Source organism: Vulpes vulpes, chromosome 15 (assembly GCF_048418805.1).
Source record: "Vulpes vulpes isolate BD-2025 chromosome 15, VulVul3, whole genome shotgun sequence".
Taxonomy (NCBI): Eukaryota; Metazoa; Chordata; class Mammalia; order Carnivora; family Canidae; genus Vulpes; species Vulpes vulpes.
In genome coordinates, this window is record NC_132794.1 from 44,109,506 (window position 1) to 44,130,030 (window position 20,525).

General features: G+C 43.4%; 1 protein-coding gene across 7 annotated transcripts in view; it reads left to right on the forward strand.

Moving 5' to 3' along the window:
* The window catches only part of CDIN1 (CDAN1 interacting nuclease 1), a 229,574-nt gene that overhangs the window by 194,260 nt on the left and 14,789 nt on the right, over positions 1–20,525 (forward strand). For 4 of the 7 annotated variants that reach the window (XM_072738214.1, XM_025998427.2, XM_025998428.2 and 1 more), the window contains one exon: positions 15,780–18,073. The exons of 2 other annotated variants lie outside the window; for them this stretch is intronic. In XM_072738214.1, coding sequence (XP_072594315.1) covers positions 15,780–15,909 — 130 coding nt within the window. In that variant the 3' untranslated portion in view covers positions 15,910–18,073. Of the gene's footprint in view, positions 1–4,841; positions 7,709–15,779; positions 18,074–20,525 lie in introns of those variants that run through there. One more of the 7 variants, XM_072738211.1, reaches the window with a different exon arrangement.

The window sequence follows — 20,525 nt, forward strand, 5'->3', positions numbered from 1 at the left end:
ATGTCATACCCATTGGTTCCCCCCTTTTGACTTTTCTCCCCTGGCAGTGAGTCTGGGTGAGGTACTTCTGGCCCTGCCTTGATGAGTACTGGACTATCCAGTTTTCTTCTTGTAAGTGGGTTTATTTCCAGACCTCCGGCCATAAATTTACCCATTCATGGATTGGGAAGGGGGGAACAAGGGTTGGGAAGTTTCTTTATTAGATTCTACCCTTGGGTAAGAATTCTTGTAATGGGGCAGCAATGGACATACACAAGGGAAAGTATTGTGAAGCTTATTCTCAAATCCACTGTGGCTCCAGGATTTCAAGGCTATTATGCCTGCTTTCTAGATAGACCAGGAGGACACAGGGAATTAAAAACGGGAGATCCATGAAGATGATCATCTTCCAGCACCCACATTGTCTGGCAGACGAAGGACTTGTACCGTGTGGAAGAGTCCTGTCGTACAGAGCTTGTGTTGAAGCTACACATACAGGAGCTTAACTAGAGATGGGGGTGGGAAGGGGTTTGGAGTGATGTTCTCTTAAGGGTTTGAGAAAGTATTGAGGGGGAGCCCCAAGCACAAAACAGTGTGAGGAGGGCACCTGGGTGACTCAGCGATTGAGCATCTGCCATTGGTTCAGGTCATGACCCTGGGGTCCCGGAATTGAGTCCCACATTGGGCTCCCCAAGAGGAGCCTGCTTCTCCCTCTGCCTGTGTCTCTGCCTGTGTCTCTGCCTCTGTCTCTATGTCTCTCATGAATAAATCTTTAAAGAAAAACAGTGTGAGGGAGGTCAACTTGGGACTGATGTGGGTTGGCATTGTGGCCACCTTGGAGCTTTATTCCTTGTATGATATGGCACCTCACCTCTGCATCAGTGTTTTTCCCCCCTTTGGTAAAATGGCACTTGGTGCTTCTGACCTCATCAGCTCATTGCAGGTTTTAAGCGCAATGACTTGTGTGAAGTGGTAGGCACAGCAGCAGGCCTAAGAAAGCACTCCTGTGTTAGTTCTCTTCATTGTCCCTGTGATCTGTCTAGTGGAGCTCTAATAGTTTTCTCAACATTAAAATATAAGAACTCCTATTAGCTACTCATGGAGCTTTGGTTTTAAATGAGACTACGTGTGCAAAGAGCTCAGAAGAGTAGCTGGCACATAGTGATGGCTCCGCAAGTACCAGCTACTGCTAGGACTAGGACGATGGTTATGGTGACTGTAAATAGGATTATCAGTGGTATTATTGTACTCAAGGAAGTAATAATCAAACTGTCTCCATCCCCTGCCACTCACAAAGATGGGGACCATACCCATAGATGAGTCGAGCATTCTTTGACTCTAGGTGAGCAGAGCCAGAAACGAGGTTAACCGCAGCGCATTATGTTCACCAGAATGCCTTACTTTAGTTGTCTTGGGAAGCGGATCAAACAGAATGATTACTCACGAAGCCCAGACCTGGAGAATGACTCAAAACCCAAAGAATGACAGGTGAGGGTCCACCCAGTGGAGACTATCCTAACCCTAACATACCCCAGAGAGCCTGCCACCCTCTCCAGCGTTAAGGTCTGTTGGCAGGTCCCCACCAGCCGACCTGCCCTCTCGTGGATCTGCTGCTCATGGCCATCCTGCCTACCACCTTGCCCTGCGTCTGCAGCTGGCCCAGGGGGAGAGGGGTGCTTTTCACACTCTTGGAGCTCCCCACTCCCATCACCCACTTTCCCAGTTCAGCCTCATTTTACGGATCCATTAACTAAAAAATGCCTTTAAACACATCAGGTTGGATCTTTCTGGGCTTAAACTGAAATTTTTGTAACTAGACCATTGACCTTCAAAGTTCAGTTTAAACAATAAAATGAGAACATTTGCTATATTCTTTCCCCGAGCCCAATTCTCTGTTTCCAAGCCTTACCCCGACTTACAGCCATCAGACTCCCCTCTTTCTTAAAGGCACACTATTGAAAAGGGCATATAAAGATCATTCTGTAGAGCTGATATGTTGAAGAGTAGAGCAGTGAGGAGCACCCGCAGGCTCCTCCTGCCGCACTTGGGAACAACACAGGCACCGCAGTGGTTCACCGGGTGCAAATCCCTGTGTCATACACAAATACAGTTCACTTTAATAGTTTGATATCTTTTCACTCATCTTAAACACCTTAAGGTATTTGGAAAGGTAGGAAGAAGTAAAACAGATGAACCTGCTGAGATACTGCCAGGAATGGTAGTACTTCACTTTGACATTTTTACAACCTTATCTTATAGATAAAAGCTACTGTAAACAAAAGCCTAACCTAAACTGATTGTATTTAAAGGACTCGAGAGCCACCTGCGTGCAGCAATTGGCTCCTGGATGTTTAGTTTTCCTTGGCCGCCACCAATCCCTGCCCAGCTCGCTTCGTGACCACAGACACCAGTAGCATCCCTTCCAGCGGGGGGACTGGTGCTTCCTACCAGATCTTAAGCCACTGCATCCTCTCCCTGTAACAATCTGGAAAACCTAGATTCCAAATAGCAGAACCTCTACAACTGGCTCTTCAGGATATGCAATTTGGGCATACTTTTAAGGCTCATCTTTTCCCTCTTTATTTTTGTTAAGGTTTTATTTATTCATGAGAGACCCAGAGAGAGGGGCAGAGACACAGGCAGAGGGAGAAGCAGGCTCCCTATAGGGAGCCCAATGTGGGACTCGATCCCAGGACCCTGGGATCACGCCCTGAGCCAAAGGCAGATGCTCAACCACTGAGCCATCTAGGTGCCCCTTATCTTCTCCCCTTTAAAAGTAACTCTCGTTCCCAATATGACTAAGGGTTACAGCAAAGGATTTCTTTTTCCAAATGCACGTTATCACTCCCAGCATCTCCTGGGGCAGGAGCTCTACAGTGATATTCATCCCTGCGGTCCTGTATCTGCTCAGGTGGTACTTACTGGCTAACCCCTGTGGGCTGCTAATATACAAGCTGCCCTTATATATTCTGGAAGTGTTTGATAACTGCAAGGCCAGGTTATATTTTATTTTTTTCTAAGAACTGTTTAACTGTATTCCATTACATGGCCTTTTATTTTATTTTATTTTATTTTTGCTAATGACCCAGAAGGTTCCAACTTCTAATTTCCCCTCCCTTTCCAGCATTGACCTACCTTTGTAGATCTGTACAATTGGAAAGTTTGCTTTTGAGGACTGTGTTGGTAGCCGACAAGATTTTTCTTATCGTGAAGTATTTATTGTGAGAGAAAATTTTAACTACCCATTTAGAGAAAGTTGGAATTTGACATACCTGAAGCATTGTGTCACATTTGGTCAACGATAGATTTATAGGGCAACATGTATCAGCCTTAATCCTTTAGTTATTTGACTTTGCCAAAGATGAAAATTCCAATATTTTTTTTTATTTTAAGCAGACTTTTATATATCCAGAACCCATAAATCTCTTTGTGCCTTAAGATAAACGTCTGACTGAACTCTGGATTACCTTGTAATCTTTCGAGAACTGAGCCAAGGAAAGGAGACCCCATTCCCCCTCTACTTAATACTAAGACTATGTGACAAAACCTATTTGCAGTAGGCAATATTTATATAAGAAAACTTTTTATATTTTATAGCACATGACTAAATTGTAATATTCAGAAAGTTAGAAATGTAAAGTTGAGAAGTAAGCTCGAAATTTATTAGAGGAAGTCCGTGGTAGTCTGTGTTGGATGTTGACCAGTTCGTCTATTTGTGTCGTCAGCCCAGGCTTTACCAGTATGGTGATCACTAACCATTTTGGTTGTCCTATCAATTATAAGTTCTCTGGCATCAAACACTAAATCAGTTGAAATGATGGATTTGCCTTTGAAATGTTTCCCTGGGGAAATAACTGAGAAAATGTAATAATTCACACAACTAATTTTGTAAAGTACCCCAACTTTTAAAAGGAGACTGGGGTATAAATTCTAGATGGATAGAATTTGCACCCAAGGTCCCCCTGAAGTGTCCTCTTATTCATAGTACTTAAATGTTTTCAAAGTAAACATGTGCTTGGGTACTTTGTGACTTTTAGGGTTTAGGTGTTTGGTATTTCTCTATTCTTCCCATTTGAGGATGTGCTGTCCACTCCATGTGTCCTCATTTTAAACAGAAACCAAGGCTATCAGACTTAAGTGATCCCCCCATTTCATAACGAAATAATCTCAATATGCATCTGATCCCACCACTTCTTTGTGTGATTCTGGCCCCTAATCCCACTCTCACCTCAAAAGGTAAATCTATAATGAGAGAATTAAAAGGGCCATTATATGAATAAATGCAGCTTAGCTGAGAACTCTCCTTGTCTAGAAGACTTTAAGAATACCAGGTCGTTGAACTTATTCTTTTGCTGTGGACCTTTGAGTGTTTTGTGTATTCAGTTGATAACTTCTGTTTTACACTTAATGTAGGAACAAAATCTATTCACATTTTATTAAAATTTGAGTTATAAGCTATTTAAGAAGCGGAAAAGTCTCTTGTGACTTGTCTCTACGCAGGATGGATTCACGGGCTTTGTGTAGTTTAGTGGGCTTGTTTTGTTTCGTTTCAAGTTGCAAAGTATTGATCAAACACCTTTAAGGGAAAACCATTTGGTCCACTGACCTTGTTCATCACAGGCAACTTACAGGGGACACGGGTTGATGCTCTTTACATTTTTAAAATATTCACATGCAAAAGAAACATTTTCTAGGATCCTTGTGCCCAATAACTGTGTCCTCACAGAAAATGTCTGCTAAACCCTGCTCAGAATTATTACCTTCAGAAGACGTTTTGGATAAAGATTAGGGGATAATTCTTATCTCAATACCTGACTATCCCCAGGTTGTGTTTTGATTCCCTTTTATTTTCTATTTGCCAGTTCTTCATCAGCACCCATTTTATACACAGAAGAACTGGAACACAGGTGCCATGGACAGAGCTGGTCCTGACCACATGAGCTTGCCCTATCCTGTGAAGCCATGCACAAGCTTATGTGCAGATTCGTGTGTGTGCGCGCACGCGCGTGTCCATTTCTGACAAATGAAATGCAGAGGGGCTGACCCAGTCCCAGAAATTAGCATTTCTTCAAGGAAACAGGTATTAAAGACAGCAGATGAAAGACAAAAGAGTTTTTGCCATTGGTTTCTATCCTGCTCATCTGTTTTCCTCCTGTGAGAAGAGATTCATGACGGGCTGCAGACTCTAAGTATGGCATCTAAGCATATCCAACCCAGGACAAAGTAGAGTGGAAATTAAGCACTTTTCCAGGCAATTTAATGTCGACATGAAAATGCCAACTTATATAAACATCAAGGAGAATTTCAGGTGGTTGTGGTTGTATATTTATATACATTTTAACTTTTCTTCAAAATAATGTATTTTCTGTTTATTTTCTATGTGGCATAAGGGCCTGACATGAATGAGTATTTATATTTTAACTTATTATCAAAATTCTAGTGAGTTGATGTTACGAAGAGCTAGATTGCATTTTTAATAACCGAGATCTACAAATCGAGGGAGTATTCGTAAGCAGTGTTCTCTTGCTTTAGTCATTTCGTTTTGCAAACCCAGACCTGCCAAGCAAGGGAGTAAATGAAGCAACCAAGTTAATATTTTTATTTCATCTCTAGAAACTGCAGAAAAAGAATATTTGCTTTGTATATTAAATTGACCATAGTGCCAGAACCTTATGATGCTATATTATATGATCACTAATCTATTATTATTGTACACATATTTACACATAGGCATAAATACACACATTTTGCATATAAACATGTGCAAGCATATTTCACTTGGACTGAAAAGTTATTTACAACTCTGTCTTGAGATACATACAACAGTGATTAACAAGTGCATAACCAATCTACAACATGCAGATTAAAACTAAATAAATAGTGGAAGAGTTTATTTTAAAACAATTACAAGATGTTTTAGATTTCTCTGCCATCCTGAACTGTGTGTTTAAGAATGCACCCTTCATAAAAACCACATGCAAGTCTTTTTGATGGCGAAACAATTGGCTTCCAACAGCCACATGTCTGCACACATCCTCAGAAAAGAGCCCAGAGCCCACACAGCAACTCAAAAGGAGAAAGAGAAAAAACTTAGAATATATATATTCTGTGCTAGGATTTTTCTTTTGGAGAAGAGTTTTTTGTTGTTGTTGTTTTGTTTTTGTTTTTGTTTTTAATTTGCCTGTGAATTGAAGTAAAAGATCTAGGGTTGGAAACAAAGATTTGAATCAATACAATTATTTTTTTTTTAATACAATTATTTTTGTTTGAAGACCTTCCTGAACAAGAAACATGAAAAGCTCATCAAATCACTCCCTAAGTCCCCTTGTTATCTCGCGGTTGAAAATTGTGGGGCACCTGGGTGACTCAGTCGGTTAAGCATCTGCCTTTGGCTCAGGTCATGATCCCAGGGTCCTGGGATGGAGCCCCACTTTGGGCTCCCTGCTCAGAGGGGAGTCTGCTTCTCCCTCTGGCCCTACCTGCACTCATGCCTGGGCGCGCTTGCACTCTCCTGCTCGCTCTCAAACAAAATCCTTGGGGGAAAAAATTATTGGTGTGTCAATCCAGATTTATATTGTAGAACTGTAGTGCAGCTACAATCTACAATCCTTTTTTTTTTTTTTTTTTTAATGTAATCATGGAGATTCAGCTCTGAGAAGGGGAATATTAGGTCAAACTCATGAGTGTCCTTTATTCTATGTAGTAGAGGCAAATTTTGTAATAGTATATGAATCCCACCACCCTTCCCTTCTATATTAGCAAAAGAGATAACAAGCATACTGATTTTTTTTTTAATAGGTGGTGATTTTCTTATAGAGCTGAAAATAGAGAAGCCAAGTTAGTGCCACAATCATAAGCTACATCTCTACACTAGCGGTATTTTCGGAGCAAGGATGGGCCTTTGGAGTTCACTGCATCAACCCCACTTAACAAGCCTGAACCTTCTTTTCTGGGAAAACCAATCTCTACCTGATAGGCTCACTTAGACTGGTTGCTTCCCTCAGTCTTCCTCATAACTTATTCCAGCTGTTTATTTCCATTTATATGAACAGGCTGAGGCAGTGTTCTGGATTCACTCCTCTTTCCTCGTGTTTAGATTCTGCTCCATAACTTCTCAATCCCCTCACAGCGAGGAAACCATTCTCTTCTCTGCACTGTATGCAGTGATTCAGTAATTCTCATTCCCTTGTTTACTTTACTGATTGTCAGATGCTTTAAATATGTTCCCTCAAATGTAATCATTTTAATTTCTTTTACCTGAATTATAAGTTGCTTTTTCATATACTTCCTAAACATGGTGACACTTAAATCGAAATGAGTAGCTAGATAAACTTTTTAGTGTGAAATGATTGACTTTGTACTTGAAGAATTATTCCTTGTAGACAGATGGATCTCAACTCCTATACTGGGCTTTTGATGAGTCGCCCGCATTCCAGGCCCCTGCTCAGCTCTCTTCCAGGTGTTGTAAATATTTTTCAAAGTTGAATGACTGTTATAAACTGTTGTATAAATACAAGGCATAGTAAGAGACAGTCTCGTAGAGTGGTTGCAAGTACAAGCCACAGACCCAGCCCCTGGAGTTCAAAGCCTCCCTTTTGGTGTCTTTTTTTTTTAATTCTGTGAAATGGGGACAGTCATAGGTTGCTTGTGAACATCAAACCTCTGTGTAAAAGGGCTGCGACACTGCCTGTTGTGCCATAAGTGTGATAAATGTTACCTCTTGAGGACAGTTATTGGAATCCTATCCTATGTATATTTTTTTTTGGTCAGATTTTATTTTTAAGTAATCTCAACATCCAGCATAGGGCTTGAACTCACAACCCTGAGGTCAAGAGTCATATGCTCTACCAACTGGGCCAACCAGGAGCTCCTTATATGTGTTTTTAGACAAAACCCTTATATAACATAATGCCTGGTCAAGAGCTCTCTGAAATCTCAGGAAACCAACCAAGGAGTTAGTTACGAGGGCTCATTTAGCAAAATGGTATTTAACAGTGTGATCAGAAACCTATGACTCCCTTCATCTACCTTTCATTTCAGCACTCTCTGAGGATGCCTAAAGGAAAAGTCTAACAACAGACTCTTAACCTTTCTCCCTTTTCTCCATAAGTAAAAATACCATCCAAGAAACGGCTGCTTTATGAAGAATAGTGTAGAGGTGGGGCAAGGAAAGGCGGTGTATTTTTTTATATATAGTTAAGAAAGCATTAAAAGCATAAGCAAGTCCCTCCTGAAGTTAGGGGCCCGAGTTTTCTGTCCTTACCTCTGAGTCTCTCACAGAAACTCTTCCAAGGAAAGACATGATTCATAACTTCTGTCCAACAGCCATATCCCGACACCCTAGGAGACCTATGTGAGGACAGCTAAATTCTTTTGGATAGCTAAGAACTTACTGAGTTACCATTTGTAAAACTTTCTTGGTGGCAATCTTGTAAAAAATCTCTTGCAGGTTGCCCTGCTGCTTTTACCATAACCAGCATCTACTGATTCTGGACTGTCCCCAATGCCTGTGATTGATGAAGCCTAGTTCCCCAACACCAGATGGCCTTAGGTTGCCATAGTTGGAGGTTTTCCATCCCACATTGGGAGCGGGGGCGGGGGGGGGGGCTCTGCTCTGCGGGGGGTCTGCTTCTGCCCCTTCCTCTGCTCATGCTCCCTTTCTCTGTTGAATAAAAATCTTTTTTAAAGTTTTTATTTATTCATGAGAGACACACAGAGAGAGGCAGAGACCTAGGCAGAGGGAGAAGCAGGATCCATGTAGGGAGCCCAATGGGACTCGAACCCAGGACCCCGGGATCACACCCTGAGCCAAGCAGACGCTCAACCACTGAGCCATCCAGGCACCCCTAAATAAAAATCTTCAAAAAAATGCCTCTTCCTGAGTTGTCACCAGTCACTCACCTTGCCTGGCACCTCTTCTGCCTATAACGAGCCTGTCACTGTGTCTCCATCTCCCTCATATTTGTAGACTCAGAAGCGCGATAACCAAGCAAAACCAGAACCACATGGCTGGAGAAAACATGCAGAATGCTTCATTCTATATATGACTTTTCTGTATCCTTGGGTAACCTCAGTGTCCTAGATACGCAGCAGGCAGAGGTGTTGCTGTATGGACCAAGTGAGAAGCCAGGAAGTTCCGTTAGTGTAGAAGGACAGAGAGCTTTATGACTGATCAGCCTTGATGAAGAGTTGTGACTTACTCATGACCTCATTGAGTAACTCCTGCTATGGATTCGGAGTTAAAGTATAACTGGAATAAAAAGCCAATAAGCCTTTCCATACCACGTATGTGAAGAATGCGGGGGGGGGGGGGGGGACTATACAGCAAGTTACCCCCAAACCAAATGAGATGAGATAACACACATTTGTCACCTCACTTCTGCACCATTCAGGAACATGGGCATAGCTTAGCTGGGTTCTCTTCTCCCCTGTGTCTCATGCTACATCCAGGCATTGGCCTAGGGAGTGTGGTCTCACCTGAAGGTTTGACTGCGGAAAGAAGTCCTTGCAAACTCACTCAGTGGATGTCAGCTGGATTCAGCTCCTCGGGAGCTGTCTCACTACGGACCACATTCTTCTCTACTGGCCACAGGCCATCTGTCTTCAGTTCCCTGCCTCATGGGCCTCTCCCAGGTGGTATTTGGCTTCATCAAAGTATACAAGCCAAAAAAGCCAGAGAAAGTGTCTGGTAACAAGATGGAAGTCGGTCTCTTATAAGCTAATCACGGAAGTGCCATCCCATCACTTTTTCTATTTTCCTTTGTTAGAAGCAAGTCACTAGATCCAGCCGATGTTCAAGCAGAAGGGGTTACATGAGGACCTGAATCCCGAGAGGCAGGGATCACTGAGGTCATCTTAGAAGTCGGCTGATTGCAGTATTGGTCTGTGTCTCCTAGCTGCAGTTCAGAGCGCCCAGACTACCACTGCTGGGGGCCTTTTGTCATTCCTGTCATTGCCTAATTCGGGTTGATGCTTCTGTTGTGCACCTCTCTTCCCTTCAGTAGAGACTGCTGTCTGTAGAGTGAGTTCTAAATGGGACCTGATCCCGTACCTAAGTGCCTTTCCTTCTAGCTCTTTTTGTAGCTCTGTAAAGATGAACCTTATGTGTAGGTACAGATTAGTTACAAATTTGCCAGGTATTTTCACACATCTTCAAATATGCCTTAGAATTACCCACTTTGGGAGCGCCTGGGGGGCTCAGGGGTTGAGTGTCTGCCTTCAGCTCAGGGTGTGATCTCAGGGTCTGGGATCAAGTCCCACATCGGGCTCACTGCAAGGAGCCTGCTTCTCCCTCTGCCTGTGTCTCTGCCTCTCTCTCTGTGTGTGTGTTTCTTGTGAATGAATAAATAAAATCTTTTTTTAAAAAATTACCCATTTCACAGACCCTCCTTTGTATATGCTCTTCAGCTGTATGTAGCATATAGCATATCCACCTATAGAAGTTCTAACCACTTAGAACAACTTCCCCCAATCTTGCCAAATTTAAAAATCTTTAAAACAAACAACAATATTTGTTCTCCCTCATGTGATTAGAGCTATGCTTTTACATCTCATCCACTTAGACAATACATGATGATGGAAAGCTACTGTGAATTCTATTTCCTCTGCATTTTAAAAATGAGACCTGTTAACTTTTTCTGTCTGAGGATAGTGGTTGGTGTGTGTTAAGATCTATTATCTCGAGAGTCTCTCTGGCCCATGTTTGGTAACCTCTAAGTTAGATCTCAGGGCTGGGGTCAAGAATTCAAATGCCCGTGGGGCCAGGTGGACAACAGAAGTGAGCAAAGTAAGCAGGACGTAAGAAATGTGATTTCTTCCATTTGTTTCTTGAGACCTGAAACCTTCTGAAGTCATCTTTTGCAGTCCCCAACTTGATAGAGATGTGCGTATGGAGAAATGGGTCTCTACAATTAAAGTCCGTAGCACAAGCACCATGATAAATGGCACCTGGTGTGGAGCCCCAACGTCAGGGAGTAACAGAGAATGGTAGAGACTATACCAAACCTGAAACCTATGTTGCTCAGCTCCAGCTGATTGTTGCCAGATCAGCTAATTTCTCAAAAAACTCTGAGTATGCAGGATTTTTTATTAAACAACAACAACAACAACAACAACACTTATATGCCAGCTCCATATATATTTTCTTAATTGATGAAAACCCAGCCTTGATTTAATAGATCCAGTCACAGAAATGTCACTAATTTGTAAGGCTGCTCACTCTTGTGTTTTCAAAAGCTCCATTTGTACATAAATTGTTATTCAAGTTGAATCAATATACAGTTCTCGGGAACTTTAAGATGTTGCCCTAAGTCTGCTCACGAGCTGCAGCATGCATCTAACCACTTTTCCCCAAGAGAGCCCTAAAAATCAGAGGCTGCTGAATGGGCACATTACCACCCGTTAACACCCCGTGTTTTTTTCTAAGTCACACGTACTGTGTTATTCTAACAGTTCCTTGGATGTCCTAGCATTCTCCTCCAGATCAATGCCAGACCTGAGCTAGTCCTCTCAAAACAGGACACCAGAACCCTCGTCTCACAGGTATAAGGAGCCCTTCCTCTCTCTTTCTGGTTAAAGTCTAACAGGATGCCCCCTGCATCCCCAGTTGATCGCTACCTCATAGTGAGACCAGCACAGACCCTGCAACCAGACTGCCTGGGTTCCAAAACCAGTCCTTCCACTTTTTAGCTATGAGACCTTTGGCGAGCTCCTTAACTGCTCTGTGCCTCAGTTTCTTCATCTGCAGAATGGGGACATGAGTTGCACCTACCTCGCAGGGTTGCCCTGAGAATTAAGTGGGTTGATCTGGGTGCAGTGCTTAGAACAGTGTCTGGCACATAATAAGTGCTAAGAAAGGGGGTAGCAATCCGCGTTGTTGTAACTGTCGCCATCATCCTTGTGATCTGCAGGTATGCCATCAGTGTGCTCCTCTGGGTCACTAATAAAAAATGCCAAGTCATGGCAGCGGCTGAGTCCTGCCAGCATGCCCACCCCTGGACTGCCACTGATTCGGCAACCAGCACAGGGCTGTGTCATCCTATTAACTCCACATTCTCCTGTCCTTGAGAGTCACCATCACGTGCCAGGCACCGTGCTAGGCCTGGAGAACACGCGGATAAATGAAGCCTGGTCTCTGCCCTCAGCAGGGTCACAATCTGGCGGAGACAAATGAAGACACAGAGAATCCCTAGATACAGATATGCACAAAACCCAGCTTTCATTCTCCTCGCATTTAATTTCTCTAAACAGTCCTAAATGAGACCCAACCAGAGAAGCACCTTCCAAACAGGTTTATAAGGAAGGCTGTTGCTACTTACGAGGAACTTCAACTTTCATACACACCCACGAGGTCCGCAATGGCTCTTGAGTCACACCTCCCATTTCTTTTATCAGGAGGGATTTGTTGTTTTTAGCAGATTTGGTGGTATTTCATTTGTGGGCAAAATGACTTGTTTAAAAGTCCCTTGCATCCCAGTCTCTGCTCCACAGGAGTTTTTAAAATCCGTTTGGATGGAGTCTTTGAATTTACTACTTGACCATGTGTATCGTAACCTTCAAATTACAGTCAACCTTGAAATGTGTTTACAGAATCAATTCAGATACCCATAGACATCCCATTCCTGAGTGTATTGGGCTGGTAAGGAGGACTGCAATCCCAGTAGCAAACCAACCCTTTGCTTGGCACATCCCATCAGACCCAGGGACTCTTGTTTCCTTTTAAACACTGTTAACAGTCATCTGATTTTTTTTAAATTTTTATTTATTTATGATAGTCACAGAGAGAGAGAGAGAGAGAGAGAGGCAGAGACATAGGCAGAGGGAGAAGCAGGCTCCATGCACTGGGAGCCTGATGTGGGATTCGATCCTGGGTCTCCAGGATCGCGCCCTGGGCCAAAGGCAGGCGCCAAACTGCTGCGCCACCCAGGGATCCCTCCTGATTTTTTTTTTAATTAGTCACAAGCATTAATATGTTTGCCTGCCCACAGATCTCCTTGTGTAGTAGTGCCACAATAAATGGAGATAGGCATCAAAGAGATGAAATCGCTCAACCCATGAGCATGTACTTGACCCACATAAAAATTTCCTAGGTCCTGTTTTCTCCCTGGTTTATACCTTTGCAAAAGGAAATGCAAGAGTTGGATTGCTTGGTTTTTTGTTTTGTTTTGTTTTTCCGAATTATCAACCGAAATGTTCCCTTCTGTTGGTTCAGATAAACAAGGAATTAATTCTACAAAGTTCCTTAATGTGGCCAGCCTCTTCATAAACAGCCTCATTGCCAGGCCGTCCTCTTGCCAGCCTTTTGATCATCTCTGCAACCTGAATTGTTGGAGAAAATGCAGAACCACACTACAGTGGGTACCAGGAATGAGGCCAGATCTTATTCGATCATTAAATCTCCAAATCTGTCACATTCTATACGTCCCTATTACTTTTGTCATTTAAAGAACACCTAATCGGAAAGCCCTTACCTACTAGTCGCTACTTACAAGGACAAGTGGTGTTGCCTTGTTCTTCATTAGATGGTTATTATATGGTTAGAGCTTTTGAGCCCCGCGAGAGGGCCAGTAGTGCCGTTGCTCACATCATAGCATCCAAAGGCTAAGAAACCAAGATGGTAGAGCATTATTCGGTGTCCCTCCTCCTATATGCTGAAAACCGTTCACAGAGCCGTGCTACCACCTTCGGGGAGCCCGAGTGGTGAACCACTCCGACGAAATGTTCACAGTCACAGTCGCACAAAACCTTTTCAAGTTGCAGAGTTCATCTGTTGCCTCACGAGTGAAACAGATCCATTTTCTTGGGCGTTGAGGTGTTCCCCAGCCTGGCTTTCCTGCCTAGAAAATGCCATTTTTGTAAAGAGCTGTCATGCTTCATGTCCTTTGGCTTACGATTTAGCTGTTCAGGGAAAGTGCTCGCTGCTCTTGCTCTCAGGGCTGGTGATATGTGTTTTTGTTTTATGAAATCTCTTAAAATACTGAGCTTGTTGTTTATGACCTCCATATATTCTTTTGTTCTTTTTCATGACTGGTTAGATCACATTTTTCCCCTCCCTTTGTAAAAATATTAGTGCCTTTCCAAAGAACATCCTGGTCTCCCGAACGGCCGCATAATACAGCAGAGGAATGTGTTGAGCTTAGCGTTGGGCCTGTTGAGGCTGTGACTAGGGCCTGCTTCACGGACAGGAAATCTCGAGGCTTCTTGGACACGGTCCTCATAATTGCAGATCTTGCTGCCCTTGCCAGACTTGGACATTGTTTGATACTAATCAGCTTTCTGCAAAATGGAGATCCCAAATGGTGCGTGCAGACGGTTATTACTACAAGTTTCTGAGAAAACCCTGGTTAAATGGAAGCAAGGTCTCCCCAGGCTCATCTGCAGGCAGTCCCAGGAAACCTCCTGGAGCCTCGTGCTCCAAGGCCACCTCTCTGTGCACAGCTCCCATGTCCCCTGGAGCCGCTCAGCAGTAGATGGGTTGCCATCTCCTGATTCTGTCCAAAAGTTTTAATTAATCTCGTGTACAACTTGGCTACTCTACTGATGTGAATCCCCAAATAAGCCATTCTGTGACATCCAGCTGAACTTGATCCTGTGCATACAGTATCTTGCAGCCCATCCTGTACTCTTAGTTTTGGCAAGCGCACCGCAGCGTGCAATAAATCATGGAAGGAAAAAGCTTTTTGGCCTAACGTGGCTCAGCCTGCTGTAATGTCAGAATACAGAAAGCAGTTCTGTTTTTAGACATCCTTTTACTAACCCAACATTCATAATTTATGATTTCACTGTAAAATTCCTGCAACATGACACCAAAAGTAGTGCTGCCCTTTAATTAAGTACTCTCGGTAGGAAAAACGTGAAACTGATGTGCAAAACATCTCCGTGTGCCCGGTGATTGATAGTGATTACATCTTTATGAACCCAGCCTAGAGGTCTCAACTTCCTGATGGGTGAAGTAGTCTATAGGGCTGCTTCCTGAGTCTGCTGCTAACCAATTTGGAGATAATTTGGAGGCACAATTTAGAAAGGTGGAGGTTTTAAGCCAGCCTCTGTCTATGCTTCTTCACAAGTCCACATGATCTTATCCATCATCTGCATGATAAGAACCTACAACCAGATTTCACGCTGTGCTCAAACTTAGAGAGAGGTTGTATGCACAGAAGAGTCAGGGATAAGGTCTCTCTGAGAGATCCCAGTTGTCATACAGGTTTATTTGGGGTTTTTTGGTTTTTGTTTTTGTTCATTTTTAGAGCTGAAAGAACAGATGACAGAAGGGACCTCTGGCCGTTAGTTGGTGCCTAGAACATGATAATGAGAAGAGGGCCTTGAGCTGTTCCACTTTTTATATTATTCTTCATTCTTTGGTTCCCTCCTCCCCCACCCCACCCCGTTACTTGAAAATGGGGAAGGAGTTAAGGTCACGTTAGGAGATAAAATCCCAAGTCTGGTGCTCCCTAGCTCATCACTATTGAGACTCTGGTTTTATCTTTCATCAGCTAGGTACTCCCATCAGCCCAAGTTCAGAACACCTTACTGAAAAGTGACCCAGGTCATGCATGTATCTGAGATCCTTCAGGTTCCTCGAAAGGTAATAAATCTGTCCAAGATAGTAGCAGTACTTCTCTGAAGTAAGCTCATTGCTCTAAGCTCAGCTCTGGATCACAATTGTCGCAACCAAAACAAAACCAATTGGTGCAACAATGTCACTTACTCATCTTTGCAATGCTTCAAAGATCACCTTCCTCTAGAATTATGTCCATAGAATACATGATACTACACACACAGATCTTCTCGTGTCTTTGCAGATTCGGGCCGGGCTTAGTCATCTATTGGTATGGCTTTATCCAGGAGCTGGACTGTAACCGGGAGAGGGGCATCCTGCTCAAAGCCTGCTTCCCCACGGACATTGTCACCTTGTGCCACAGCATAGCTTGACCCTGATGGATCCTGGAAGAGGAGCCGGGAGGAAAAGATGAATCCGGAAGCAATTTTACTTTCCTGCGGTGTAACTGCTGGCAGCATCTGCCCTGAACTTCAGCTGAACCCTTGCTGTCCGTGGCCACACCACTACCTCTCTAGACAAACACATCCAGAGTTTCTGTTTTCCTTCAATCCTTGCTGATGTGAACAGCCAAGAACTGCAGGCACAACCCACTCATTATCAGCATTTCTGTCTCTGTCAAACAGTTAGTTTATAGATAGTCATAATCTTTCTTCCTTCCGGATGGTTTCTCCTTGTATACTGAACAAAAGAAGAAATGTGGGGACTGAAAGGTGTGATTTTTATCAATTCTCCTCCCAGTTCCCGAATCACCCTCTTAATTTTTTTTTTACCTAAGCCTCCATTCATCCCCTGCCCCTCCCCTGTCCTTTTCATGGGCACTCTCAAGCCCCCAGTGTTGCATCACCATCACGGAATAATATCGCACCAGTCCTAGCAGAGCAGAGGGCATGGAGGCCGAAACTAGATTTTTTTGCTCTCACCTGCGAGGAGACCCCGATGGTAGTCCATTCTTGTTTTGTCCAGTCTTTACGGTTTCCTGATGTTGCTGGCAGGAAGCCAAGCCGAAAAAAAATACACTTGATGAGAATTTCCTCTTTTTATAATGCTTATTTGAACACCAAAGACTTTCCCTTTATCTCATGTAAAAGTATTGGTTACATCGTGTCTGGAAACCACACTCCTCTGGATCAGGGGCTCAGGGGAGACCGTGGAAGCATGGTGCCAAGACTGGGCAAAATTTTATTTTTAAACACGGCTACTTGTCAGTATGTAGGGTAGTAGTCAGTATTTTTAGGAGTACAGTTTTTTAAAAGCGCATCCCATGCACTGCTTTGTATCTGCATTTTATACCACGTAATTACATAACACTCAGATAACCTAGGCATTAGCCATGCTCATCAATGAACGAATGAAGTGTGCCAGAAATAGACCTTGAGTGATTTTTTTTCAACTAAGCAAAACAAAATATATTTGTTCACTTTTTACACTGCAAACCAAATTTCAGCCGAAAGCAAAAACATCAATAAATCCATAATAAACCTGTCTTTTGGGAGGCTAAAAGCTTACTTGTCCCCCAAGAATGTCTTTGTGAAATATTTGCCCCCACGTTGAAAATACATAATATCTTTTATAACATCGAATACATATAATGGGTTTGGAAGTATTGACAAAAGTAGAACTTCCACAAACACCTCTAAGTTCCATACACTGTCTGCTGCTTTCAAAAGACTAAATATGCCACGTTCATTCTGTACCTAAAGGTTTACAAGTCTCCCAGCTGCCTTTCCTTTTGAAGGACACAGAACGTCAGGTCCAGACGTGGGGATTTTAACCCCATTGTGGGTTGCACCGAACAAGAAAGGAGGGAAGCTGAGGGGAAGGAGGTCTCCAGCAGACGTCTGTTTCAGCGTCAAAGTATCACGCCGGCTCTGTGAAGGCAGTGGAGTGGTCTGAAACCACTGCTGTTGCCTTTGTGCACGCACTCACGCGCGCACACGCACACGGGCACACACTAGACGCAAAACTGCTGTTCAACCATTTTCAGGGCATACCCTAAACTGCTTTTTCTGGTTTAAGAATAAATTACATTTATCGACACAGATGTTGAAAACCCCGTCAAACTCCTGTCAAGGATTTGTTTTACATTAGACAAATGTATGATGAGGGGGCACAGATAAATTTTTAAAATAAGTGCTTGCATTTCATATCCCTCCTCCTACCTGGTGCCCCCACATAATGTGTTAGGAGAAGATGTTGCTGTTTTCTGGCAAAGGTCCCACCTCCTCTGTATGAAGGAGGTTTTAAAATTTGGCCCTAAGAAAGGGGAAAGAAACCAGTAAGCTGTACATATCATGATAGAGTTACAAGTTATTCAAAACCAAGCTTTTGCCCACATTAAACTAATGCGATAATTATATCTATGATTCTTCAGTTGGAAGAGTGTAGGGAGTTTTGTCCCCAAATTGAAAGCTTAAAATCCCCTTCTTCTTTTCCTCTTATGGTGGAAATACTTACTGTGTTCTATCAATATGTGTTTACTTGTTTATATTTTTTAGTTCAGACAATAAAAATGGCCCTGGAAAGTAGACATGACAACATTTGTTTGTTTGTTTGTTTGTTTGTGTTTGTTTTAATTGCCGCTGTCATTAGAACATTAACATGAAAGCCAAATCTTGTTTTATGGAGCATTCTGCAAACTGTGCTAATAAATGATGCCAACCCAGAAAGCAGGAGTATGCGTCTGACGTAAAACTAAACGATGAGCTCTCTGGCATGTATAGGCTTGCCAGGCATCCACCGTCATGAGCAGAGACCCCAACTGAAGTGTGGCTGGCATCAGCTGAGAGCAGAGCTCCACGGATGGCTGAGGTGACTTCATAGACTCCCTTCCACCCTTCTCTCTACACACACACACACACACACACAGTGAGGTTTTTTTCATCTGCCTTCTCCTGAGATCTATGTCAGCTCTTCTCAACACTCCTAAAGTCGCATACAGAAGGAAAAGCTTAGGGGGTCCAAAGCAGAACTTTCTCCAGGGGAAATAATTTTAACTATAGCGTGTGTACCTGTTCATGACTGGCAAGGCTTGATTCCATCCTCGAAAAGATGAGAAATCGTTGGTCTTTGCGGGGCAGGAGGGAGGTGCATTAACTCACTGCAGCCACGCGGGGATTGCTTGGGGCTCTGATGAGGTCCTCCACTGGACAGTCCCTGCTGGGCCACGCGACCCCGCGCACAGAGGCCAGGGGAACGCTCCATTCGCTCGCCTCGCGTGGAACGCTCCACCTGTTGCTTCTTCGCATCCGTGGAACCGAGATCCCTTAATCGTCTGCTCTTCCTCACATGCTCCCCCATGAGGACCTGGTGTCTCGACTGACTTCAAGTGTTGCTGCTTCTATTTGCTACTTCCCTTCAGCCACCTTCCCTGTCGTCTTCCCCTTCGCCAGCCTTTGCCGGCTTGCTTCCACCCACCTGGACGTGGGTTCCGCATTTGCCCCCCACACCTTGACTTTCCTCCCTCGCTTATGGTCCCACCACCAACTCGCATGGCATCTAGATCCCGATCCATAGGCCTTCGGGGCGGGGATTGGCGGGGAGTGAGTACACCTGAAGGAGCCTAAGACTTCTCCCCCTGATTAAAATGTGTGTGATTTCAGGAGGGAAGCGCACCTCACATGTACCTAAGAGAAGCTTGCCATTTTCCATGCCATCTGATGGGAGCAAGTGGCCCCAGTGTGGAGCCACTTTGTGGCAGGGATGGGAGGAGAAAAATCTCCCAACGGGGGCACTGTTGATTAGGGTAAAGGAACAAAGCTAGCCTCACTGGAGAGGAAACTGAAAGGCCTACGATGGGGAGTTGGCCTTCAATGTCACCATTTATAGAGCAGCACTCTCTGAACCTGTCTGTAAAGTCCCTCTTTGGTGATGGAAGGGTGGTGGTGACAAAGCTGGGACTGTCTCACTGCAGTGCCCAGAATGAACCTTTCCATATATGGTGAATGTGATCTTTTATTAAGAACATGCCTGAAAAAAAAAAAAAAAAAAAAAAAAAAAGAACATGCCTGGATTCCAAAGATTAAAAAAGGAAGATGGATTATGAAATAATAACCAAAACAGCTTCGGTTCCTCTTGTGTTTCTGACTTTCCTGCTATTGTTTTTGAATAGCACTGTGAGACAAAGAGCTGCTTAGGTCAAGCTCAATAAATTAACGTTTTCATACAATAGTAATCCACTAAAATGATTTCAAAGCTTGATCAAAGCACCTCCAAAAGACTTAAAACTTTTCCACAATACAGGAGGGAGGGGAAATGCTTATTTGATGCCTTAATTCATTTCCGTGAGTATAGCAAAGTTAGATCCTGGCGTCATATCTACTTTCTGTAAAATCTGCCCACTTCATTAAGCAAATCCAACTTGTTCTTACTGTTTTTATGGGTAAGTAAAAGGGATTTAAGTTTTCATCTAGTTAACTGGAACAACAAAGCACTTGGAGTTGCTTATAAGGAAAAGCTACAGATAGTACCTTTATAAAACAGGCATGACATAATATTTAATTGCAGTATTAAGTCTAACTCCCTATGCTTAGAATAAAGTGTGTATCTGTAGGGGATCCCTGGGTGGCTCAGTGGTTTAGCGCCTGCCTTTGGCCCAGGGCGCGATCCTGAAGTCCCGGGATCGTGTCCCGCATCGGGCGTGGAGCCTGCTTCTCCCTCCTCCTGTGTCTCTGCCTCTCTCTCTCTCTCTCTCTCTCTCTCTCTCTCTCTCTCTATGTCTATCATAAATAAATAAATCTTTTTTTAAAAAAGTGTGTATCTGTAGATTTATTTTGCATCTTAATAATCATGGCAACCGATGCATTTAGTTTTTCATTGTTTGGATTTTACCTAGAGCTGTCACCTATTAAAGGCAAGGATGATGGGAGGTAGCCTAGTGAGAGCAAAGCTAAGCAGATTCCAGGCCCATTTTATATATAAAATGATGTGCGACTACTGCAGCCATGTCAGGCTCAGCTAAAGACCTGTGGTGCTAGGTCAACGTAATTTC